This window comes from Cygnus atratus, chromosome 5 (assembly GCF_013377495.2).
Source record: "Cygnus atratus isolate AKBS03 ecotype Queensland, Australia chromosome 5, CAtr_DNAZoo_HiC_assembly, whole genome shotgun sequence".
In the NCBI taxonomy this organism is placed as follows: domain Eukaryota; kingdom Metazoa; phylum Chordata; class Aves; order Anseriformes; family Anatidae; genus Cygnus; species Cygnus atratus.
The window spans coordinates 33,918,521-33,944,739 of record NC_066366.1 but is presented as its reverse complement, the minus strand read 5'-3'; the positions used below and the strand labels follow the sequence as shown (position 1 = coordinate 33,944,739).

General features: G+C 41.9%; 1 protein-coding gene across 2 annotated transcripts in view; it reads right to left on the bottom strand.

Moving 5' to 3' along the window:
• CSTPP1 (centriolar satellite-associated tubulin polyglutamylase complex regulator 1) overlaps nucleotides 1-26,219 on the bottom strand; it is an 81,596-nt gene that overhangs the window by 4,245 nt on the left and 51,132 nt on the right. For both annotated transcript variants that reach the window (XM_035539981.2, XM_050710998.1), the window contains 4 exons: nucleotides 11,831-11,915; nucleotides 6,284-6,369; nucleotides 3,519-3,714; nucleotides 1,825-1,934 (listed from right to left, as the gene is read on the bottom strand). In XM_035539981.2, the coding sequence (XP_035395874.1) occupies nucleotides 1,825-1,934; nucleotides 3,519-3,714; nucleotides 6,284-6,369; nucleotides 11,831-11,915 (477 nt within the window). The remainder of the gene's footprint in view (nucleotides 1-1,824; nucleotides 1,935-3,518; nucleotides 3,715-6,283; nucleotides 6,370-11,830; nucleotides 11,916-26,219) is intronic.

Here is a 26,219-nt window from a genome sequence, read left to right as displayed (position 1 = left end):
ACAAGAACTACTTGGGAGAGTCAGTAAATGACACTTAAAGGTTTCACAAATCTACGTTAACACTGGAGTTAGGCTGCAGGTTCCCATTTGCCTGACAAATTCATCAGTGCTACCCCAGCCAGAATGAACTGCTGTAATCCCTACCCCTGCTCTAGGGGGGCCACTGGCTTTGTGAGACAGGAGAGCAGGCAGGCATCCTGACTGAAAGCTCCTTTGCCTGAAACTGCCCTTGCTGAAGGGCTTTGGGGAGCTTGTGATCCCCTACAGACCAAAAACTATTGAAATCACCCTTCAGGAGAGATTAAAAGACACCAGGAAAAGAATCCTCTTTTCCTTGCCAAGATGCTAGCACCTGTCAGACTTGTGGTTGCTGCCCCTCCTCTGTGAGAGGCCTCAGCAGCAGGCTGGCAGAGGGCCAGGGGCCAGGCCCACATTAACGGAAAGGAAAACCCACACACTTTGTAGATGGCACAATGGAAGCTGTGGGCAGGATCTTTTTTTGCCCATCTGTTTTCTTTGCACTTGATTGGAAGTGGATTTTGTAGGGCAAAGGAAAAAAGAATTTGTTTGGTGCAATCCAGGCATCACCTGCCCCAGTGAGTACACAGCTTCCTAAACCTGTTTGCAGAGGGGATTGCAGGGCTGTATTCATGCACCTTTGATATATAATCTCCATGTTGCTGGGTAAGCAGCCCTTCCCCAGAGGGGCATTAGCAGCTTAAATTGTTTGCTGGAAGAAGAGGCTCAGCCAGGGAGGGGACACTTCTACTATGACACACCTGTGCAAAAGAACAAGCCCTCAGGCAAGGTACACCATCCTTTCACTAAGGCTTGTCTTTGAAATATGGGGATTGGCAGATACTCAGGCCTGGGAGTAGAGGGAGAGGATACCCAAAGAGAAAGCTTATCCTTACTGACCTGATGATTTGCTGAGTAGAGTGAAGGTGTGTGAGCCTCCACACTTTTAAACATTTCTCCTTGTCAAATGCAAAATGCCATTTCTGTTCCCCTTTGCAGGAGGAAGAGGAGCACAACCAAGTCACATGAGGGCAACACAGCATTGTGTGTCTGAATTATGTACAGAGTACACAGTCTTTTGTCAATGCAATACGTTGCTTCCCTGCTCTATAGCTATATTCATCATCACAACATGGAAATGAGCAGTGATTACTGCTTGGTAATCCCTCTGTTTTCCACAGCAGTCTGGTACAGAATTTTGTACCAGAATTTTGTGTTTTATAACACCAGATTTTCAGTAGGCCATAGGTAAATACAGTATCAAGATCACACTGATCTAGGGGAAGATGTGGCATGCGCTGGAAAGACTGGGCTCAGTTTGAGTCTTTGAGCCAAGGAGGCAGCAGAGGTTTTCCCATGAGGTGTGCCTTCTTTTCTTGTGGACAATGAGAGCAGTCATTTAAAATCTGTGGGAGAATGACGGGCTAAATCATAGACTCAGACTTCAGTACTGTCTATGGCAGTCAGCCACCTTAATGCCTCCTGACCACCTCTATCCAACCTTTAAAACCAAATATGTTAAAAGGACAGTTCTGCTAAAATGATCAGCTATTAAAGATGTAAAACATTGCTGTCTTAGGGCAGCATTTCACATCTCGTTTTATTGTTGAAGAAGCTCCACAGCTTCAAGCAGACAAGTAAGGTGCAGTGCTATGTTTCTAAAGTTTAATCCATTTAAAAAAAAGATGCAAAACTCCCCTACTTTCTTCCTGATGAAGTAAAATCTGGGGCATAACTACAGTGGAAATTCCACAGAAATGCAGAATAACTGAAAATCTAGAGCTGCACCAGTCACAGAAATCTTACCTAGGGCTCTGTTGATCCCTTGGTCCTTTGCAAGTGCCAAAAGGAATCCATAGAAGGTCAGTCTCTGTGCAGTACTCAGCATTTCCTTCACAAGAGCACAAGGTGGACAGCTAGGAAAAGAGAGACAAAGAGGTCATCTTGTCTATTAAATATCATCTTTTTTTTTTTTCCAAGATCGAGCTCAAATTGGAAGAATAAGCCCATTTACCTGTTCAAATATTGTCAAGTTGCCCCCACTGTTTAAAACTAATAGCCAACAGCTTGTTTACTTGGCATTGCATCTGCTCCCAATTTGCTAAGCAAAAATGTTTGAGCTGGAGTACATCCCTAGGAGCAGTCTTACCTGCCTCCTTTCCAAGGACAGGGAGAAAAACCCAGATCTGCTAAGAAGCATATACACATGTCCACTCTTGACATATCATATTCTTTCATGAGAAAAAAAAAAAAAAAAAAAAGGAAATCCTTTCTTTTAGCGGTCAATAAACTTCCATGTCTGTGAGGGCACTGTTATTATCACCCTTTTACCAGCAACAGACATTCAAGGGGCAGGAAAATCTCTCCAATGACAGACTAAATATGTCCTAAAACATATTTGAGTGGGGACTACAATTCCTATGTCCCCTTCATCTACACTCACCTTAAATCCTGGCCCTGACCTTTAGGCAATACCATCATTATGATTCTTGCTCTTGCTTAATACTCCTTAAAGAGTTTCATGCAAAATGGAACTGCTGCATTTAGAGAAAATGAAAGTGCTGAACAGATCAGGGCTTAGTAGCACTCCCGGGAGATGTGGGTGTGGGCTGGTGATCCCTCAGGCAAAGGTGGTTACCAAAGCCTGGCTGAGCATTGAGCTACTTGAGGAAAGGCTGGGAATGTCTCCCCTCACAGTGCTGTGCTCAGCCTGACCTACCAGATAGGCTCACAATATCCTCCCCAGCTGAAGCTCTGGGGGCATACAGGGAATGTAGAGCTTTTGTTACTTAAACATCCAAACAGCCTGGAATCTGTGCTTAGATGCCTATAGTACTGGACAGTAGTTCAGAACTAATTTTGTGGGTCACAAATTTCGATTTACATAAAGCAGGAGTCAGGTGGGGCCTGCGTCATGAGTCTTTTTGTGGATCTAGACCGTGACTATCTGCTCGCTACCTGCAACTATGAAGAATGTGTCTATCAAAGCTATACAGTAAGGCCTGGTATTTCTCTATCCCCTGATGAACTAAGGCTAGTCTTGTGCCTGGGATCTCTAACTGGAGACCAGCTCCATCCCATATTCCAGTACAGACTAGCAGCGTGATCTTGTCCAGGTGCTAAAGCTTCATCCACCCCAGTGTGGCCTGCTTGTACTTCAACACTCAGGAACACACTTGCATTCACTGATCTCCTCTAGTTAATCCATGATGGTAGATGAACCTCTCCTTGATGAAAGTGTCAATGTAAAAGTGAGAAGGAAAGCAGAGTCCCAAATCAACCAATTAGCCCAATAATCTGCTCAACTCCCCCGTGTCTGTTAGGCCCAGGAATTTGGTTTTTTTCTTTTGGTTAAAGCAGTTCTGCCATGATCTCTCCCTTATTACTTCTCCAATGAGATCTATGTGGAAGTTACAGCTTGTTCAAAGTCCTGTATTTCTTCTCAGATCCAACATTACAAAGGGTCTCCAGAGACAGAGACTTCACATCTGTGTTCATACCTGTATTTTGATCTGTCACACAAGGACTCTAGGCACTGGCAGAAGAGAGAAGCCTCTACCCCATCGAGTGGGTTGCAGTCATTTGGGGGTTGTCGCTGCCGATGCTGCCCAGAGGATGATGTTGGCACGATCACAGTATTTGGATTCTTACCAGCCAATAGATCTTGATAAATGGCAGCAACACTTTCCAGGAACTCTGAAAAAACAGAAAGCGATTTATAACTCAGGGCTACAGCCAGCTAAGCATCCTCCTGACCTACCAGACCCAGGATTAAATTGTCATTCCCTGCTCTGTGCTGCACATGACACCAACAGGAAATGAATGTAAGCACAATACTAAGGCATCCTGCATATTCAGGTCAGATATTATGCAGGCACAAACAGCCATTTCCATGTAAGTTGCTGGCTTCTCCCTGTCAGGATGGTTATGAGAGGCCAGCCACTGTGTTCAGACTCTTCTAAAGGGAACAGAGGCTAGCACGTGAATAAAGCAGTGGAGTGTGAAAGCTAATGTCAAACACACAGCTAGTTTGCAAAGTCTCAAAAGTTTTCCTTCTTCATCTGTTACCACCAACTGAGAACTCATCCAAGTTGGGAACAAAATATATGGTACTGCAACAGAAGCAAAGGGAGCAAGTTAGTCAGGGCTCCAGGCTGTATCCCAGCTTGTCTCTGTGCGGCTCCAAAGTAAATATTACATGGGATCTAGAGGAAGGGCCAGGGCAGGTCAGGGCTAGAGTTGGCAGAAAGCCTCTCCCCAGGCTCCTCATACTACCCACTGTTTACTGCAAGAGCCTAATTTTAAACAAGTTTGTTTATGGATGTGGTCAGCAGTTTACAAATCTAGATTCCATTTGGAGTGGTTTGCATGTGTGTGGGTTGGTGGGAGAGCGTATGACAGGCTGCGTGTGTGCGTTGTGCCTGGGTGAGCGCGACAGGGCTGGGATGTCTGAGTGTGTGTACACAAGGGCGTGTTTGTGAGGACTCCAGTGGCATTTATGTCCCCAGTGAATGGAAGTGTGATGATGTGCGTGAGGCGGGTGGAAAGGAAAGGCGGGATGTCAGCGGGCCCTCGGGCTGTGCTGAGGTTTTTCAGCTCAGTGGAAATATTTGTTGTATCAGAGAAAAACTTTCCAAGCACATTTTCTGTCCACAGCTAAAGGCACTGCAAGCCTGGTTCTGCCCAACCCAAAATCACCATTTTAACTGTTTTTCTTTGATGACTTGTCATGGGTAATGTTGTGATATGCACAGGGGAGTTACGGGGGAAGTATACACAGAGAAGTACTAAGAAATAGAGATGTTTGTATTAGGAATAGCAGCTGACTCATAACTGCTGGAAAGATGGGAACTGACAGGTTGGATCAGATCAGCAGGCCACCCAAGGCTACACTCTGACCACAAACTGTGCTCCACCACAGCTTCTAGCCAGCGTCTCCCAGTATCCCTGACCTGGCCCCTTTTGCCTGATCAAGGCCAACCAAGAGCTGTGCCCATCAGCAGGAACTGTCAGTGTGAGTGGACAGAATCCCATGAGCTTTTGTTGCCTTCAGAAAGTGCTCTGTGCTGCAAGACGAGTGAGTGACTGCCTCAGCAGTGCCCCATGCTTGGGAGCATATCTAACCTTGATAAGGGAAATGTTTCCCTCTTTTTCCCCACTTAAGCAGTTTCCTGGATGAGTTCCTTTCCTCAACAACATTTTAGGGGGCTAAGACAAACAGGCCAACATATTTTAAAACATCTCCCTGTAAAGAAAAAGCACATGAATGTTCATCCAAGTTTCTCCTCCTTGCCACCTGAACTTTAGTTTAAAAATACCTCAGGATTTTTACAGATGTGTATGTGTGTGTGAGCGTACATAAAAATATGTATACACAAACTATTAGTATTTGATTTGTACTTTTCCTGTCAATAATCTTAAAAGAAGTACCCCACCTACTTAAAACTCAAACTGAGGGAGAGGGGTAGAATATGATAAATGACCAATAATATGAAAAACATAGATAGGGATTAACTGTTCATTTTCCCTTCCAACTAGGGGCTCTCAATCAAATGAGAGGTGGTTTTTCATGGAACAGGTGGCAGACCCATGCAACTCCTTGCCAAGCAGAGTTGTGGAGGTTAAATGTTGATGTGATTTCAAGGGGAGACTGGAAAAGTCCTCAGGAGAGGAATCCCCTGGGTGTTTCTAAAGCTGTAGAAACTATACGCATTTCAGAAACATTTCGAGCTGAAAACAGCTTGCAGTTGGATGAGTATTAGGGGTAAGAATTGTATGAATTTGCCAAGTTCCTTTTTTTTTTTTTTTTTTGAGGCACCAACTCCTGATCCCTGTTGGGGCCAGAACATTGGGTTAGGCTTGCTCTGGGCCGTTCTGATCCTGTCTCCAGCAGGGACCAGTACTTCAGAAACAGAAATGGTGTATTACAGAATTACAGAAAAAAAAAATTAGTAAAAGTTAACTGTTAGGTGCTAACATACACTAGATAAAGCTGGAAATTTATGTCTCAGGGCTAAGACAAATACATGCATAAGCCATAGCTATTACAGGTATCTTGTTATTCATAAAAATTTGGAACCTCCTTATGAGACCTCCTAATCTATTGGCATCAGTGATAGCTTTTATCAATGGGTTCCATTAGCTATATATTCTCTGTGAAAAAACATGCGTGTCCTTACAAGTCTGAAAAAACTGCGGGGACAGAAAAGCTGTAAGGTTGTAATGATATGCCAGAGGGTGAAATCAGCAGCTTCCCAGTATTTACCTGAGTAGTAGAACTGGATCTGGAAAGCAAAGAGGAAATCAGAAAAAGACATCAGGCAATCCATAGCATCATCCATCAGCACAATCCTAGGAATAAGATGAGAGAAACAGTTTTGCATCTCCAAAAGGACTAAAGTCTTCAAGCAGGAACCCCAGACCCAGAGAAAGTGCAGCTAGGCAGCTATGTGCAACTGAGAACTGCTAGTAGCTTGCCCCAGTGTAAGAGGTTAGGAGAGAGCAATGGGAACACCCACCAGTGCATGGATGTGGACACCCTAACATCAAATGAAAGGAGCCTGAGAACCTGAGGTGAGGAGAAGACCCTGAATATCAGTGCTATCACACACTAGCTTCAGTGTGACCAGTGCAAGATGAACGTTAAGCATTCAAGCCTGGGGGATGTGATGGAATGAACGTTGGCAGTAAAACTTCTAGGCTGGTTCGCATGGCTGTATAAAGAGTAACTGTGCTACAGGCCAGGCAGTTACATGGTTATAATACTGGTGTAAGCAGAATGAGACTTGTGCTATTCTTCTGTACACCAGATTTTATTGAACTAGGCTATTTTCAGATTCACAAGTATAACAATAGCTATTAAATTCCAACCTATGGTCAAACTCCACCGGAGTACAGAGGAAATAACACGATGTCTCTTCTGCATCAACAATCAGCTTTAAAATTACACACCATAAACATCCTGTCCTCCCTTTCTTATGAATCAGTCCCTTTTCATATATTATCAGGTCAAATTTCATAGAGACTGAAGACTTCCTGGACAAGGGACAATGTCTTCTTTCTCTCTGCTAAGCCCCAGGTGCATCTAGGGAGTTACATGTATCCTTATTTTGAATCATACTTTACGAATACATAATATAACAGCAATAGGCCACAGAGATGAAGTACAAGTGATAGCAAAGTCCACCTCCTCCTTTTGGAAAACACGCTAGATTTCAGAACTAAGTTAGGGCAAAAAATATATATATATAAAAATGAAAACAATGCTCTGGCCACTACCAGGGATTAGGAAACTTGGGCTGATGAGCGATAACTGAGACTGGAAAGCAGAAGGAAACACATCACTTTGACAGGAAAAAAAACAGTATTCAGAGGATGTTAAAGAAAGGTGGTTGGCACTTCCTTTCAGCTGTGCATTTTCTGGACCACCATGCAACTTTAAGCAGAAGCAGGTCTACTGACCCTGTATGGTCAGTATCTGGGATATCACACAAGAAGGATTACCAGTTCGCTATAGCCAAATTGTGGGTCATCTCGTAGGACACTTTTGAACGCACGGCCAAATGCAATCCTCACACCAACTCCTGCAGCATCAATGGTCTAAACACATTGCTGGGGAAACACTGTTATGTCTCATGTAAAATACTCCAGGGAGCTGTGTGGGAGGCTGACCTAGAAGAGTTAGAGGATCTTGCAAGAGGCTTACTTCCCCGCCACTCAGACCAGTTCTGTTCACTGCGGCAAAATCAAACATGCAGAGCAGCTTGAATTAATTATTTCAAAGAAGAAAGGCTGGGGCTAAGAGGGTCCCCAGGAGAAAAAGCCAGTATTTAAAACAAAACCCTTTGAAGATGTCAAAGTGCTTCTGATTTATTTATTATGTTCCAGAAGCCTCCTCCTCCTGTCTAAAGAAGCAGTAGCTTCAGCGCTTAATTCTCACTAATAAGCATGTTACTAAGATTGTCAGTGGCCACATCAAGGAAATAGCTTTGAAGCTGGCAGGCAGAGCATCTTCATCTCTCAGGCAATATTGCTCAGCTACTGGCATTTCCAACCACTCTTTAAGCACTGGAAATGCTATGGGCCACATCACTGAGAAGCTGCAATCCCTCCTTTGAAATAATGGTCTGTCTCCCAGATACCCTCAAAGCACGAGCTCCAAAGCTTTTACCAGTGCATTTCTTCATCCTGGAGAAACAGGAGAACAATAGTGGAGAGATTTTTTACATATTCATTTTGTGTAGAGACAGTATTACATCACCCTCACAACAATCAACTAATTTCACTTGTTTTAAATCTAAAGCTACGGTCAATGGGTGTGCCCTGCAGCAGGAAGTCCCGCTCTGCTACTTACAGAAGAGCATCGGGAAGTGGGCAGAGGTCTGAGAATTTAACATTTCTTGCTGTTAGAGACAGCAAGGAGCCTCTAAGGAGGGCTGTACGGCACATATGTAACGGAGGAGCGTCTAAATAGAAGCAGGTGCACTCTGGTGCTGGGTTACTGACTCCACTTGGCCCAGGAGCCTGCACTCCGGAAATGTTGAGAAGTCTTTAAATCCAATACAATCATTTATGAGGAGATTGACTGCAGCTGGCTATTCCCCCAAATAGCCAGCTGACTGCGCAGCCAGGGAAGCTGAGAAAGCATCACATGCAACATATCTGTACATCTTCCCTGAAGTATCTGGCAATGAGAGAATCCCAGCCATTGATGGTCTGTAACCTAGCCAGCAGGAGCTAAACTGAGAATGAAATCTGAAAAGTCTGAACTGGAACTCAAAAGAGTTCATCAGGTAGCTGATATTTCAAGGGTTTCTTTATTCACTCTTGTCCAAATTAGATTTTAAGCCCTTAGGGGCACACACTTATTTACGAGGTTAGTAGTCAGCACTTAATGAATAATGAAAATTAAGGAGAAACTCTGGAAAGGACGGAAGAAAGATGCCTCCACTTCAGGGACTCTGATAAGGCTGTAGTGGTCTTTCAGGGTTCAAGTGGGTTTGGCTGACAGGAAAGCCTTACTATTGTGCCAGTGGGGAAACTTTATCATCTGCTGACTGTGGTGAAAATCTCAGAAACCCAGACTAGACATGATGTCCCCAGGACAAACTCTAGACCAGGCAAGTTGAAAGGACTTTTACTGTTCCCTGCTACCATTAAGGGCTAACTGACACTATGTGTCTTAAGGCCAGGCTGGCTCAAATGGGTCTTCAGGGACTTGGTTAGTTTACTGATACACAGAGGCAAAAATAAATGGAACATGAAAAAAGGGCAAGATCTGCACTCTCAGGCAATCTTTTACCAACAGAAGTACGCTTCCATTAGCAGAGACCCGTGCAGCGTGAGCTCCCATATTGCATAAAACAGCATGGGACCTGTGACCTACTTGGTTCCCACTGCTGTAATGCAGGCAGTGAGCTCTGTGGGTTTCTGTTACAAGAGAGAAGTCAGTGCTCAGGTACAGGTCCTGAGATCCCAGTGCCAAACCTGAAAATCCCTTCCTTTTCTGCTCTTTTGCAATTTCAAGATTCAGAAAGCCAGAAGGTGCCTCTGAAGATCAAAGGTATCTCTGTAGATTAAGATCTTTAATCTGCTAATGCCTATGGCCCTTTGAAGGAAAAAAAAAAGTCCAAGAAATCTCACTTACAGCTTGGCTTTTTGGGGGGTTATGACCTCTGCATTTGTGTGGCAACAGGTACAGACAAATGGAGGTCTCTGGTGTAATGCTAATAAACCTATATTGTTGTAGCCTCTGTTATTCTGCGCTGACATTTCCAGGTCCTGTTCCCTTCCAGTGTTGTTATCTGCGCGTAGCAACAGCTCAAGGACAAGTGGAGCGCACCGTGCTGTGAGATCGTCTCAGCCAGGCAGCGCTGGGACCGCCACTGTGGCTGCTCCAACAATTACACGGGTCCTGGCTGTAGCAGCGAATGCTGGGGCTACTCCTGCCACCACTTCGCTTAATTCCTTCCCCAAGGCAAATCAGCACCAAAATTGCTGGGGGTGTGCGGACAGAAGGAGGAGCGATGTCAGTAGGTCTGGCGTGTGCCAGTCCTGCTCTGCGAGGACGTAAGCAACCAGTGCTGGAAGGCAGCCTGCAGGGCTCACCTTCCTGACTGGAGAAACCAAGGAGGACAATAGGAAGTGGGAACCAGAATAAGCAGTAGCATGGGGCAAGAAAAAGGAAAAAGAGTGAGAGAGAGCAGCAGTTAGAAGCAATGAGAAAGATGTTTTAGAAACATGACGAGTTTTATTAAAATTGCTCAACCAAATTATCTTGTAACAGAAGAACAGTGATGTTTAAGTAAATCTCTGGCCAGCCAACAGCAAGAGTGAGGTCATCCCCACCTGAGCTGGGGTGCCTCAGACAGAGATCTCATTTCCCTCTAACACCTGCTCCCAAAGCTGGCTTGTCTGTCTCTAAGGCACACGCACAACAGCGCAGCAGGCCCCTGAATGGGGCCTCTAGTTTACAACAGCCTTGTGGATTAAATTCCTTGACACAAACATCATAACATGTGTAGATATGCTGAAGACTCTTTTCATGCACCATCAAAAATTCCTGCTCAGCTCAGCTGGAGCTCTCTGAAATGCACACCCGCACATCGGACTGGTGCTGTAGTACCTCCATGAAAGGAAGCAGCAGCTAGATTCCTGCTACAGGGTCGGCATTCTTTCTTAGTCCGGCATTGGAGGCCAAGCAACTGTACTCCGCAGAGCCCAGAAGGCCCGCTGATGAGCTAGAGGGAATGGTAGCGCTCCTCTTTTAGTATTAATTGAAGCAACACAGCTTTAACTGCGGTTCAGTTCGGACAGCAGAACAGAGAAGCCTGGGAAGAATTCAGAGAATCAGCCAAGTGGAAGTACTAGCAGATGGATAACACCTTTTCATTCTCCTTTCTTAATATACTTTTCAAGGGACTCTGATGCTGAAGAAAGATAACAGAATGAAAGATAGAAAATGAGGACCTCTTCGTTATGCAGGCCGTGAGCAACACAGGCAGCAGCTATCATCCTGATCACATGCCTGGATTCTGTTTCCAATGTTATATCTAGGTCCATGAAAAGCCTTTAACTTTCATGCCCCTTCTACTGAGATGGCTAGGAATTAAAGTATTTATTCAGTAATCTTGCTGTGATTATATATATGTGTGTGTACTCCTACTGAGATCTGAACTGACCCCCTACCCCAACAGATGCATATAGCTTATTACATTTTCACTATCAGATAGTTAATAATCAACTGCCTGGGCTGGACTGGAACCAGCAAGCACTAACAGCAAAAAAATCCCATATCACCTTATCAGTGCCCTGAGCCATCTATCTGCTTTAGGCCTTGTCTAGATTAAAATAAAATTTCAAACAGATTAGCTACCATGTTCTTAGCTAAAGTACTTTAAAACACTGGCAATCCTTCAGAGCTTAGTACCTTTTACATGTGATCAAACATAGGAAACTGGGAAGGGTGGGGGGGAAGGAACATGTTTTTAAAATGGTAAACTATTTTAAATAGAGTTTAAAATGGTATCAGTTAAAACCACTTTGACTAACATTTTTTATATGCAACTCATCTTCTGAATTTAGAGACGACAATAGCATTCTGCGCTGATATTTCAGTCCTTGTATACCACAAATACACATTCTTTCTCATTGCTAGAAAAAAACACTCTGTTCTTAATCTCAAATCATAACATCGTTTTCCCCAGAATCTTAAAAGCTGAAGGTCCCTGTTCATATCTTTACCCACAGATCTAGTTCCTAAGTCCATGTGTGTAGGGCTGATCTTGCTTTAAAAGAGTAGATGAGGACCCACCTTGCTGCTTTCTGAGTGAGTTCCATTGGAAAGTCAGGGCAGAGCAGCTGCAGCAGGCAGTGGTATTCCTGTGCTGTCAGCAAATCTGCAGGAAAAAGAGAGGTGAGAACATCAGAATTCTCTTACAGGTTGTTCCCTCCCCTTGCTTCATTTCTAGGAAAAAACTCAAGCTCTCTTCTACTCTCAGTTCAAGCAGACTGGATACTTCTGACTACAAAACTCCTAGCCTTATTCCCCAGACCCACAGAGCTGGGCTCTGCAGATAGGAGTTGCCAGTGAACCAGGCAATCAGAAAGGGGCCTGATAAAGGGGAAATGCTGTTGAAGAGATTCCCTCAGAGAAACCGGTAACAGGTAGCGGTGATTCAGTGTGAAAAGGAGGTAACCAAAACTGGGCAGTTTCAAGTGACAACACGGTTTGGTTTGACTTGAGGATAACCATGCGGAAAAAAGAATCATTTCAAAGTTGCTTAAATTTGCTGAAATTCACTGGCATGGTGACATTCACCACAATAAGCCTGAAAACCATCCACAGAACATCTGGCAGCAGTAACAAAGGCAAACAAGGTTTTGGGGTTGTATATGGAAGGCTACAGTGTATAAACCACAGACGTTATTACTTTGGCATTCGGTAAGGCAGCTGGACGGTCTCTTCTGGAATAACGTGTACAAATCTGGTCACTCTATTATAGGAAGCACAGAACAAAGATCCAAAAAACACAAGAAAAGCAATCAAATGATTCATGTTTTAGGGAGCTGCTTTGTGAAAGACTGGTCAAGAAAGCCCTCTGTGGTACAGCAGGAGTCATAGAGGTGAATCTTAGGGAACTTTATAGGATCCCAAGGGAATGGAAACATACTGATGTCAAAAAGCCCTACATGATTGTATGTTCACAGTCCAAAAGCCTGTGGACTGGACTTACGGAGAAGACTAGCTGAACAGCAGCAATTTTGCAGTACTTCTATATACAGAAGAATGTCAAGTATGGAAGAAAGAGCCAGGGGTGGAAGTAGAGCCAAGCAGTAGTCAAGGAGGGAATCCAAAGGGCACAGGCACTAGGACTGAGGTACAGAACATCAGGTCTGTTACCACGGACACATCTTAGCCTTCCTTAGCCCCAAAACTCCCATCCAAATAATCAACCTTGTCCCAGGTGATAGCCACAACTTCTTCGTATCTCAAAGCTTGATAGTTCCACAAAATTAAGAGAGAACGCTACACCTCTGTCTGACGTTTCAAGAGGCAGGTATTAAATAGCAAAGGACATTTCACTGCGACATCCAACCCAGCCAAAGTAATGTTTTCAATGCTGACTATTGAAATATTGCAGGATGACTGTCATCAAAATCAAGTTACAGACTTTTCCTTTGCCTACATTATTAGTAAGGGAAGTGGAGGAAAAAAAGGAAAGAACTAATTCTTCTCTCTTCTGCTCAGGAAACTCTAGAGCTGAAAAACACTGTCATCAGGCTCTTCAACATCCATTATGGATGCTGTCTAGAATTCTATATTTTGCACTGCTCTCAGGAGGACATTCTATCTCATGAAGCACCTTAGATTTAGGGTCATGCTATGAAGAGATTATTTTGAATAATGAGTAGAAAAAAAATGTGCTCTGTCTGGAAAAGCCAACTCTGCAGCCAGAAATCTGCCATAACAGAAGGAGGTCCCAGCCTGTGCTGAACTGCAATACCACCGCAGGGATCTGTGCATCCTTTTCTGCTATAGGGATAAGTACATCAGAATCTCTCTTCTTCCCAAATATGAACACTGAGCTGAATTCAATTTCTGTGATTGCACTGAAATGACAGATGTCTCAGAATATGGAGGGCACTATAACTTTTTTCTATTGTCATTTCTTACTAAAACACAGTTCAGAGGCTGCCCTTCATTGCAGATGCTTGCATATATGTCAGCATATATCTGAGCTTGGAAGTTGCTATTTTGAACTGATTTTTCAGCCAAACGCCAACTGACTATTTCTGCTTCGTGAAACAACATGGAGAAAAAAAGATTCTTCTTGGTTATTTTGTTAGTCCAACATTCATTTCTAGCAATAGAGATTTTGGTCCTAAATTCTTAAAGAAGCAATCTGAGCAGCTAAGGTACATGCAGGCTTCATGAAATGATCCTCAGCTAGCTCAGCACATGGAGCAGGTTAGGGAAACCAGAGAAGCTGGGCATAAAAAAGCCTCTTTTGAAACAGACATTCTCATAATTGAAGAGTATGGTATGGGCCTCTAACAACTACTCTTCAAGGATTTCTAAATCTTGCTTTGAATAATGCTGAGCATTAAAATCTTGATCTTTGTCTAAAAAGTTTACACGTTGGTCCTCAAGGAGTCACACCATTTGGAAGCTTTACCCAATACTCAGTTTACATTTCTGGTTTGCTTAAGTTCAAATTCCTGTTTATGCATCCTTGTTCACAGTCTCTGTGAGGTTTCTAGACAAAAGCAGCTTAACAGGGTAACTGGGCCCTAAGCAAGCATTAGTTTTGAGGCATAGAGATCTTTCACTTGCTGGAATTAACATATTTTAAAAACTTAATAATCATTTATGATGTATTTTTCTCCTCCCTCTTTGTATTGAGTCACAGCATCATCCTCACTCCTTCATCACAAAACCACAAAGCAACATACAGCTAAAGCACAAGTCTGCTCAAAAGGACTTTGGGAAAGGGTGGCAGAGATCTCTCCAGCCAGCACATCAGAAGGTGATGTTTATACTCAGCACAAGTGAAGAATTAATTGCAGTTTCGGTCTTTGAGCAAGTGGTCTCTTTAGTTAGGAACTGCACACAAAGCTGAAGTGGTGCAGAGAAGTTCCTGCTGTAAAGAAAGAAGCTCACTCTTTCCTTCTCGCTGCTTGTGCCTGGAGCGAGGGCACCCTCAGATGAGTCATCGCAGTATGCAGGCAGGCTCTCTCAGACCAGAACGCAACTCAGCCCGTAGACACCCCAGGCATCCGACCAATAAATCATATCAGTTCTCAGACTATGGATGGGTACCTATTACACAGGAAGGGGGATCACCGCAGACCTTAGGAGGTGTCTACAGTTTGCTGTGATGACTGTTTTCCTATTCCCTACGGCAAGGTCAGTGAAGACCATGCAGAAAATTACATTTGCCCATGCACCATATTGTCTGCCAAGAGCTGCCTGGAATAAACAAGGGCAGTTTTGGTGCATGACCACATTGCTCCTTCCTGTCTCCAGGCCACAGCTGAGTAAATAGTGTTCAATGCTGCATGATGAAGAAAGAAAGAAAAGAAGGAAGGTACCAGTCAGAATGAGTGAAAACTGGAATCCACAACTGCTACTTTGGTTGCTACCACAAATTACTGCATCTCAAGTTCCAGTAACAAATGAAGCAAATCACAGAGTTTAAATCTGACCCCATAGCATAGGGCAGTGAGCTATATGCACTCTACCATGCTCTCGCAGTGGAACAAACTCGATTGTACCACGTGCTTAAGGATGGAGAGAGACTGATTGCAATCTGCATGTTAATCGTGTCCATTTACAGCTGAAAATAATGCTTTGCTCTTCTGCTGTAGAACAGCTAATCGACAAACTCCAGAGTGATTTTAAAACAGCAGTCCACTAAGGAGGAGCTGGGAGGCTTAACAGAAAAAGTAGAGGAAAAAGTAAATGGGTATGGCTGAAGTTGCAGAAGAAGCTCAACTGTTTAATCTCAATTTTTGCTGTACTGGTCGTCAAACACCTGCCCAGCCTGCTGCTACTGTGCTACTAGGAAAACGCAGGCTGTTCCCTACCACCTCTTACTGTCCATGATTAGTTTATTGGCCTTTAGTGCCTGGGGCAGACTCATCTGTACATTTCAGAGATACAGTGGAAAAGGATGTTTGTCCATGTGGAATAGTCTTGGAATACAAACACTGCTTTCTGGATAAAAATGGTCCCACACTTGAGAAGTATGGAGGCAGCTACTTCATATTTCCTTGGCTTTTAAAACATAGGCTCTTTTTACCACCTTCCTTTGGTGTTTGTGTGCAGCTGACAGGTAGCACCTAACGCAAAATGATGCAAACTTGAGGAATGCTAAATGATGAGTTTATGCTGCTATCAGTGTCCTGAATGGAGTGCAGTGCAGACATACCTGAGCTATCTTTAAACCAGTTGTCTTTCCTACTGACAGCAGCCCAGCCACAGAAGCCTGGAGCTCAGTGAAGGCTGTAAAATCAGCCCAGGAAGCCAATAAATATTTAGGACTTAGCTTGAATTGCAGTCATTGCTGCTATATCTAGGCTGCTTTCGGCACAAAGGGTAGCTATCTACAATGCTGTCACAACACTATGACAGCTATAAATATGCCAAAAGCAGTAGAAGAATATTTATCGCAGTTGGTGTATGAAATCTGACCCAAAAAGCCACATTAGTAACTCCCCAGAAACCGAAGGATTTCCTTGATGAATATAAATTAAAGTTCCTTATTCCCATCATATTTCATATACAACTACCCAAACAGGCTGGAGCCCTGAGCAATGTAGCCTTCCCCTTTGGATTATGGCAGGACACAAAATTTCCACAGACTGCTTTTCTGCCACAGTCACGACGTCATTCAAGAGTCATAAAGTCAGAGAGCTGTAAATCAGACTCCTAGAAATATAACAGAGAACAGCCTAATAAATAATCAAATGTAATTTTAAATGTTGGGAGAGTCTTTCTTGGCCTTTAGATTTTTAGGATTTCTGGTATATATATCACATTCTTAGGATTCTCTCCATATCTGTACAGTCTTGTAATCTTGTAAAGAATGAAAACAAAGCCCCTAAAAATAAAAGTCTAGGTGTTCTTGTGCTGCCTATAGGAGCTGCAATCTTACAAAAAAAATATATATATACATATTTAAACACATCTACTGATAATACTGCAACTTCACAACTCTCATTTGACTAATAGGCTGCACTCTGCACGTCTCATTCACAGGATACTGATAACCTCACTTCCTCACCTCCCATACATCTAGCTCTAATAACAAACAGAAAAATGAGAACTCTAGGAAAATGAATACATGCACAGAACTACACAGCATTACATAGTTGTGTAAAAAAAAAAAAAAAAAACAAACCATTTCTTCCTTTCTTCCTCATAAAACTTTAAACTTAATTAAAAAAAATCTTCCTTAGTTAATCATTTATAAAATTTTACATTGGGAGATTTTATGAACAATCACGAAAAAGATCTGTTCCTGTAACTTGAAGAATTAATAAGAATTTTTAAGAAAATAAAAACATTCAAGTGCTGTTCCTTTGACTAATTCTTTATTATTTTTTTCACTGACAAGAGGAGAGAGAAAATAAACAAAAACAAGATCCGGAACGTGCATTTGTCTTATTTTAAAAACTTATTTTCTTTATTTTTCAAGCAAGTTAGAAAATAGTCCTAAGACCATAGGAAAATCAAAAGAAAGCTGTCAGAGACCTAACAGTTACTTTTAAGTGACAGGAAAATGTACTGTAGCCAAAGATTTCTGCCAGGTTAGCTCAAAACCAGCTTCCCTTCTTTAAGGAAGGTTTCTAGTAAATATTTTATAGAGTGCAATGGTCAGATCTGTTTCACGGATCAACGCAAGATCGTGTGCTTTACATGGAATTTTGGACATATGAAGCTTTAAAGGACTAGTGTTAATAACTGGATGCATTACCTCTGCCTTCCTAACGGTGCAGGTCAAGACGCAGCTAAGACAGTCTAAAACCTTCCTCTCACTGGAAGGGTCCCCTCTACCCCTCTCCCCTTCTTGCAGCTGGCCACATGGTTCTGAACGACCCCTGGTACCAGCTCTGGAGTTCAGCAGACCCTTTATGAGAAAATTCAACTTCTCCCCGTGGCTAATGAATTGAACTGACTTTCAAATATATGTGATGAAAGCTTGTGCAAAGTAAGCTGTGGAGAGGTGCAGGGAAGAGAGAAGGTAGAGGGAGAGCCTCTCCTTTTCAGCAGAGATAAACCTAGACAGGCTCGGGTAATTCCCTGCTTAAGGTGTTTTAATTCATAAGTCTGGGATATGCAATCCTATTGTCATAGGATTAATGATCCTTCTAATTAAAAGTAGGTTCAGGTCAGCTGGCTGAATTTGCATTACACTGCTAAGACAGTTTGTTAACACTCTGCTATCAGATACACTCCTAAGACTCAAATTCTGGCATCCTTACTATATCCAAGCAGGCAGCTGACTGCAGGTTACTTACAAATCCCATTTGCTCTTTCCATGGCTACCATTTAGGTCCTTCCAGAAAGGATCCCAGGGCATCCTCAGGAAGACTCAGGACCCTGGAAGACTGTGTCTGACACAACAGCAAAGGCAGGCAGGATAACTGAAGAATTCAGAGTTGCTAAAGTTTGGCTCTGTGGGTGAATTCTTCCTGAAGGGTACTTGAAGCACTGGCTGCACGCTGGATTGCCTCTACTGACCTGAGAACATTTGCAAAATCCTGCCGGAACCAGATGTGAGAGAGCTGCTGCAGGCAACTAGCCTTCACAAGGTGTTTTGGAGCACAGCTGCAAACAGTAGTATATTTAGGTGACTCCTGATGACAAGAGGTAGAAAGACCCAGCTTTGGATGTGAAAAAGAAGAAAAGAGTGACAGAGATTTAGAGAGATTTGCCTGGAACAACCTGTGTCAGAATCAGGACAAATATAGTGGAGAGCTAAAGCAGACTGACCTAAAAAGATTTGTTGGGGGAGTGCTGAAAGAGAGAACAGTTTGAGAGGATTAGCACTGTGGTTGAGCAGAAAGCTAGTTTTAAGGCACTCAGGTAAGAAGGAAAAGATACAGCTGCAGCTGAAATAAAGAATAAAAGTATTAGTCCTGAAGGGAACCTGAATAGTTCATATGAACAGTAAATTCACTGAACAGCTGGCTTATTACAGGCAAAGCTCCAGTAGCACCACATTTTGAGTGAGCTAAAGATTTTATTTTTTTTAAATAAAATCCTCTAGATGGTGTGATTATTTTTCTGCCCTTAAGGGATCTTGAGCCCTTTTATCAATAAGCCACTTGCCAGATTAACAATAAAACATGAATCTATACAGAACTGCTCCAATTCTATCTCCAAAATCCAGAATCTTGCTGTTTATGCAAACTTTCAATCATCCTCTAGTTCCTTTCAAATTCCCTGTAATTATCCTGCAGTATAAAACATTTCATGTGGCAGAATTACTTCGGCTTAGAGCGAATGTTACTCAGGGCAGGATGAGCTGTGCCAAAGGTACAGTCCAAAGCTATCATGTGGCATGCTTATGTGGCTAGCATGGCACATCCAGAAACTCAAGAATTTAAACTTTCATTAGAAACGAAAAACGTTCTCAACTCTCATGGTTGTAAAGAAAACATTCCAACAGTGGAAGAGTTTAACCATCATCAGTGTGGTATCCCTGAACCCACAGACAGTCTGAAACATAACTCAAGGATGAACTTTCCACCTACTTTGGGAACCCTAACTCTAAAACCCTAACGAAACACTAAAGGCAACATTAACTCTTTCATTTTGTGTTTTAGCTATAGGCGGGGACTTTGACTGAAGCTGGATTTTAAAGAATTCAGAGTTCTTGAAGTGCAAGAACAGCAAATAATAAGGAAGAAGACATAACCACAACTTCTGACAGTATTTTCAGAAGTAGAAGATGGAAGACAACAAACGAAAAGGGATGGTTTAAATTTCTCAATCTATTACTGACTACAGCAAACAAATAGTAGATAAAACTTTATTTGCTACATAGACTTCCAATTTTCTCCATGCAGCCTTCTTTCACGTTTGCAAAGATAATTTTTTGTATATTCAGAAGCATGTATAATCCTAAAGATATGCTCAGCTCTTTGAGTATGATCCAAAAGGACATTTAGCCTTCTTCAAAGGACATAGGCCTGAAGCTGGTTTGGTGGACTAAATAATAAAAATTTATGGCTTTCCATCATATTTAGAGGCATTACAAAGCCAAGTAAGAAATGTTAGGCATACCCTAACATCCGAAGTTAAGCGTGAGAATCAATATGCTGTATATTCTTGGGTAACTGTAAACCTGTGACCGAGCAGAAATTACCCCTGGTAATCCTCAGCCTGTAGGTACCTGACAAGGGAAACAACATCAGATAATAACAGGCACTTTAATCCATCAAATATACATATAGCAAAAACAAAACAAACAAGACTGGCTCAATACAGACAAACTGGAAAATCAGAAATAAGGTACAATTACAGAGTGAGATTAATTTAAAACTAAAATGCTGTGACATTTGGCATTCTGTGTGTGTCATCTGTGAAACCATTTTTTTCTTTTCACCATCATGTCACTGAAGACGCAGCTAGCAGATCTTCCAAATGACAGGTGAATTAAGAGAGAGAGACTGCCTCTATCTTGTTCAACACTTGATTTTCCTCACTTTGAAGAAATTTCAGTCTCTCATTGAGAAAATAATCAATCCAATGCCAGAGCTAAGTGGCCGTGTAAACAATAAGGAGCAAACATTCCCGTAGGAGTTCTGGCCATCTGGGGGGCAGACTGCTCAACCACTTGAAACGGGACCCACAGCAATCTTAATAGTGAGCTACAGGAATGCCGGCAACACTTCACTGGAGGGGACCAGCAACATTTCCCCAAGCTCTCAAACAGCATCAGTAATCTTTAGGCAAGATGTGGATCAGGCTCTATTCAAGAAAACAAGTTGTCATTAAGCTTAAGATCTTCAAAACAACTAAAGAATTCATAGCTACACATCACGAGAAGGGTAGAGCAAAGGGCAGGTGGTATGCAGCTGCATCTCATGCAACACAGGACCTTACGGTACAACCCCCCCCTCCCTCAGATGCATACTAGGTCTTGTGACAGTAATGGGACCATGGCCAAGGACAGGCACAGAGTCTTCTGTTACTGCCTGCTACTTTCTTTCTGTTTTGGGAGCCCTAAGAAGTAGTTGGCTGGCAGACAGCTCATCTGTGTCATGCACAGAGGGTCTGGGAGCAGAAGAAAAGCTATGGCATTGTCTTAGAAAGAGGAAAGAAAGGACGTACGATGAACTCTGGAAATGCTGCAGAGTGCTGTAGCAATTTCAGGTCAAAGAACTCCTTGACTTACAGTTTCTTTCTAGCCTGACCTTTCCAGGAAACACCAACAAAAGGTTCTGGTGAACCAGTTCCAGTAGAATCAAGTATTTCAAATACATCGAATTTCCCAAGCATTTCAGACTTCCACATGGCACATATAAAGCATGAAGTGCAACGGTCAACAATTTCCCCAGAACAATGAATGAAGCTGGAATGTTTTGGACTTTTATCTACTGTTTCAGAAGAGGCTTTCAGGGAACAATGCAGTTGCTACAAGCACCCTATGGAAGACTGACAAAACATTTCAGCATAATTTAGTATGCCATTATGCAAAGCAGTCAACTCATTGTGGATGAAGCTCGCTGTGATCCACAAAGCACTGAATGGTCCGGCACATCTTTCTCTGTAAACTTGTGTTCACCTGGGTCAACAACTTGACTTAAACATGAACCTACCAAGAACCGAAAGCCATTCATAGTCCTGGCCATTCTTTGGCTGCACTGCACAGTACATTTATATATAGGTTTTCCACAAACTGTGCTGTACAATCCTAAGCACCCAGACTGTTAGCTAGTTTTCTCCAATTTTCTTTTACTAATTATAATGCTGAGGAAAACAGTGTGAAAAGACTTTTTTTAGGAGCTTCTGAGTCAACAGTTAAAGCCTCTATTCATAGAAACAAACATTGGAGTACACGAAGCCACAGTTTGACAAGGTTTTTCTGTCACATAAAATGCTCTTGAACACTCTGACACTAAATCTCTTTTATGAGTGTAAAAACCTAAGAAGAAAATGAACCTGAAACTAAACGGGTCAATAAGAGAACTGGTTGGAGAAAGGTTATCCGGTTAATGACAAGACAGCAGAAGTCACCGTTGGTTATTTAGAAGGAAAGGCAGTGGAGCATGTAAGCTCCACAGAGTGTTTGCAGCCCATTACAATAACAATGGGCTAGATTAATGATTATAAATGACTACCACTACACAACCGGTCTGAATGCAGAGCAGAATGAATGCACTAAGAGAAACCTGAAACAACAAGGCATCCAACCACCCCTTTTAAGGGTATGCTTTTGGCCAAGGTTCTGTAACCTCAATCTTGATTTTAACTCTTAAATACTCTAGTGAGCAGTATGCTCCCACCACACACACAGAAGAGAGAAGGGAATAAGTTAATTTTATCTGTATTTCCCCTACATTTTAAAAGAAGAACTTATCACAAACATTCACTAAAAAAAATAGAAATTGTTTGGCATTCTTTAAATTTCAGCCCAGCAAGTTCTAAACTCTTCATATGTCCATTAATTCAGGAAGTTTCATATGGACAGCATGCATTTCTGTCAAAATTTAACTTAAATGCCATCTATTTTACAGTGTAATACATTTCCATGGACCATCTACCATGAACCACAAATTAAGATTATTTTGCTGGAGGAAGGTTCAAGCAAATGCCCTAAATTCTCCAGCATTATGTCCTAACACTGATGGTATGCATATATTATGGTAATCAGGGAAGTGTAAGAAATTAGACAAAAGAGTGCCTCTTGTTGGCAAAAGAAAAAGGACACTCTCTTGTTGCTGCACAGGATTTTCTAGAGAAAACAAAGGCCATCTACTGGAGAACAAATGTAGAGATAAATACATACTGTAATTCTTGCTTGAAGACACTGAAAATAGCTAAAGTTCAGTTGTTTAATCTTTTTCAACCTCATAACAAGGTGAGGCTCTTCAGCTGGCAGCATGAAGATCTTTATGGAGGGAGCAATAAAAAGGAGTATCACTCAACTGATTAATGGTGATAGCTTAGCATAGTGAGCAAATGATTTTGACGAGTTATGATATAGAAGTGATTTCTCCTCAAGGAAGCATGATCAATACTCTGCGTAAACTCCCGGATGACTTTTGCTGCAATGCAGGCTACTGAGAAGAGAATCAAAGACAAAACAGAACCAGAACTTTTAAGAGATGTAGGGCTATCCTTATTTGGGAAAAAAAAAAAAAAAAAAAAAAGAATTGCAGGAGTCCTAGTACCCCCAAAACAGTTACCGCTTACTAACTGACTTAATGACAACAGTAAGAGAGGCCATCCATAGTGAGTAACACTATATTAACCTTTACTAGCAGCTGGATCCTCACTTACATTGTTCTAACACAACTGTACTCTTTGTGGTTTTGCTCTTACATTCTTTTTTGTCTCTTGTGCAACAATATCCTGACTGTTCAGCAAAAAAACCATCATGGAAATGCAAGTATGATAAACCCTCAGAGTGGGAGTCAAGATGAAAGCTGCTCTTTAAGCATCTCCAGCCATTAAAGACTTACAAAACACATGTTCCCTTTATTTGCTGCAACATTTGCCCTTCTTTTCCCATTTGATGGTGAGACTTATGGAACAAGTCTGAAAATCAGATGGTGCAAATCATACAGCAATATAGCATTAAGGAGTACTTAAACGTAATGTATTTCAGCATATGTTCTTGACTCAAAGGAAATATGCCGGATCTTTCAAAGCAGAGCTTAAAAGTTGAGGTCCTGTTTGCTCCATGCAATTATAAATGTTTCTTCATGCTGCCTTGTTGGGAAAAAAATTGCTTCCTGGTGTTTCTGGCAAAAGAACTGTATCTAAACACACTACATCAGATGTAGCTGCATTTTAGTAGCACTCTGTGAAGTGAATGGTAAAAAAATAAGTAACAAAGATGCTATATACACATATTGATTCAGATTCCTCTCACTTTCATGCCACATTTAAAGGTAACATCCATCCCTCCAGTTGTCTTTCACATGAGTTATCTCCTGTCTGGATCTATTTCAGGCTTTGCTGTTCCAGGTCCACACCCACATGTAGTACTGAGGGCTCTGAAACTAGTAGTGCTAGCTTCTAAGAGATTCAGGATTAAATAAAATTATTAACATATAGTTAATGGTCCCAAAGGGAAGCTGAAAATATTCCACCTCCAAAAAAAATTCCAAGATGTTCAGCAGATAGACATTACAAGAAACAACTCCTCATTTATTACAGAAATACAGAAGTGGCTCTCTGGACTTGAGAACCTGGTTCCAAGTGCCAAACCAAGGCTTTACTTACAAGCTCCTGGAATCAGAAACTGACAGAAAGAACAGGGCCCTGGAGGATCCATGCTGGTGGGCAACAAACAAAACGCTGAAGTTCAAGGTTTCTAATTATCTTCACTAATATGTGATATGTTTGGAAAGTCACTTTACATGACATGTTTATCAAGAGAAGCAAATCTTCTCGCTATTTACTTTTGTTCTTTCCTTTTAGGAGGATGTCTTCTGGCGTTTGCTAGAGAACAAACAGATGAGAGCTGCAAAGGGAAATAGACTGAAAGCCTTTATGTGCACATCTCATTTTTACTTCCAGCTCTGTATACACAGCTGTGACCAGAACAGACTTCTGCTGAATGAAGGACACAGTTCTGCATCCACTGTCACAGCACAAGGAAAATTATCATTTCTTCCTTAGCAGTTAAGGTTTGAAATAACAAATCAGCGAATTATTTGGAAGTTTAATGAGCCTTTCTTCTGATTTCCTTTTCTTTTTGAACTGCTGTCTGTGCCACTCTAAAGTCTTCCCATGAATACAGCGTAGATTTGAAAGCTTTTCAGTGCTAGACAGATTAGATTCTAATTTCAATGTCTGAGTGAAAATTTTAACTATTCTAGATGTTAAAAGGAAGCAATGAAAATGCTTTTTATTATAACTACTAATAAACACAAAGAAAGCTATACAACTACTAGAAATTTCTGGTATAGCAGTAATATGTGGAGATGCATGAGTAGAATCTGTGGCCTCAGACAGTTTCTGCCTTCGGATACTAAAGAGAGATAGGAGTTTTGACTACATAAGACTCATTCGCTGTAAAACAAGCAAGTCTAATTTATTATTTGTCTTTCCAGTATAAAACTACTTCCTTGAGAATGCAGTATTTTAATTTTTTTAAGTGTGAATACTGCTGGTCAGTAACAAACAAGACTGGTACTTTGCAGTAATGACATATCAGCATATGGATACATCTGACTCAAAAACATCCAAAAGCTAGAGTAGGAAAAATCACTGAATGTAGGGGTGAATTTAATGCAGGTGAAATATTAAGCAGAAAGATAAAAATATTCCTGATTTTCTCCAAAAAGTGACAATGTTCAGGTGAGTCACAGATCTGTCACAGTGCAAACAGCGCTTGCTGTGCCATAGGAAGTCTGGGATTCAGTCACAATTCCACCCCTGTTTGGGAATACAAGAAAAGAATACAGTGATCTACTTATTCATGCTTGGGGCACTTAATAACCGGTTAAAAGTTAATGTGTAACATTATAAATAGAGATCTATAATCACCTTTTGAACTTGGCTATCTTGGTCTGCAAGTATAATGACGATAGAAGATATGGCATGAATGAACCATCTAGGTGACTGAACAGTTTTGAAAAGACCAAAGTTGATACCGTCCCCTGAACACCTGGGACAGCAGTTACTAGTACATTTGCAGGTCACCACTTCCCTCTGCAGAGACTGGAAACAAATAAAACAAAACAAAAAAGCAAAGCACCAGCATTCCCATTTCCCCAAAGCAGATTAAGATCACTTGGAGAAAGAAGATGGTTCCTTATCAGGGAAAACCCAAGACCGCCAGTGATCTGTGATACAGAAGCAAACAAACATGAAAAGTGAAACGTGGAAGTGGCTGGAGCCACTCTGAACTTATGAACTCTGCCTGACCCTCAGGTGGAAGATGGCAGTATACCTTATAAACAAGCCTCTAAAGTTTTCTTTAAACATTTTTCTCTAGAGGGCTTGGAAGCACCTATTGCTAGCATTACTACCTCAGAGAGAATGGAAGTACAGGCAGCAAGTTTCAGTCAGACCAAACACTGGGTTCTGCTTAGGCAAAGGTACAGCAAAATCAGGAACCAAGCATGCAACAAGAAAATCATAATTATTCCACCCTGCATCAGGTTGGAGACTAAGGAAGAAAGATGCATTGAGTTACATAAGTTCAACAATTCATCCACTCTGACAACTGTGACTGCTTACTTCTCACTGTGCACCTGGCAATATTGATGTAACACACAAACAGAGGTCTTTCCTTTTCTTAAGATGATGAATTGCAGTCCTGAATGTGCTATTTTGCCTTTCTCACTATGAACTTTCCCACTAAGAACTATGAGCTATAGCTGAAGTAGAACCCATAAAGCAAAGGAACTTCTTCCCTCTTGTTTACTTACACGAGAGAGGAACAATCTTGTTCTCTTCTCTTACATTACATCCCCCCAGACTTTTCACTTTCAAAGCTTTGGGTCAAGAG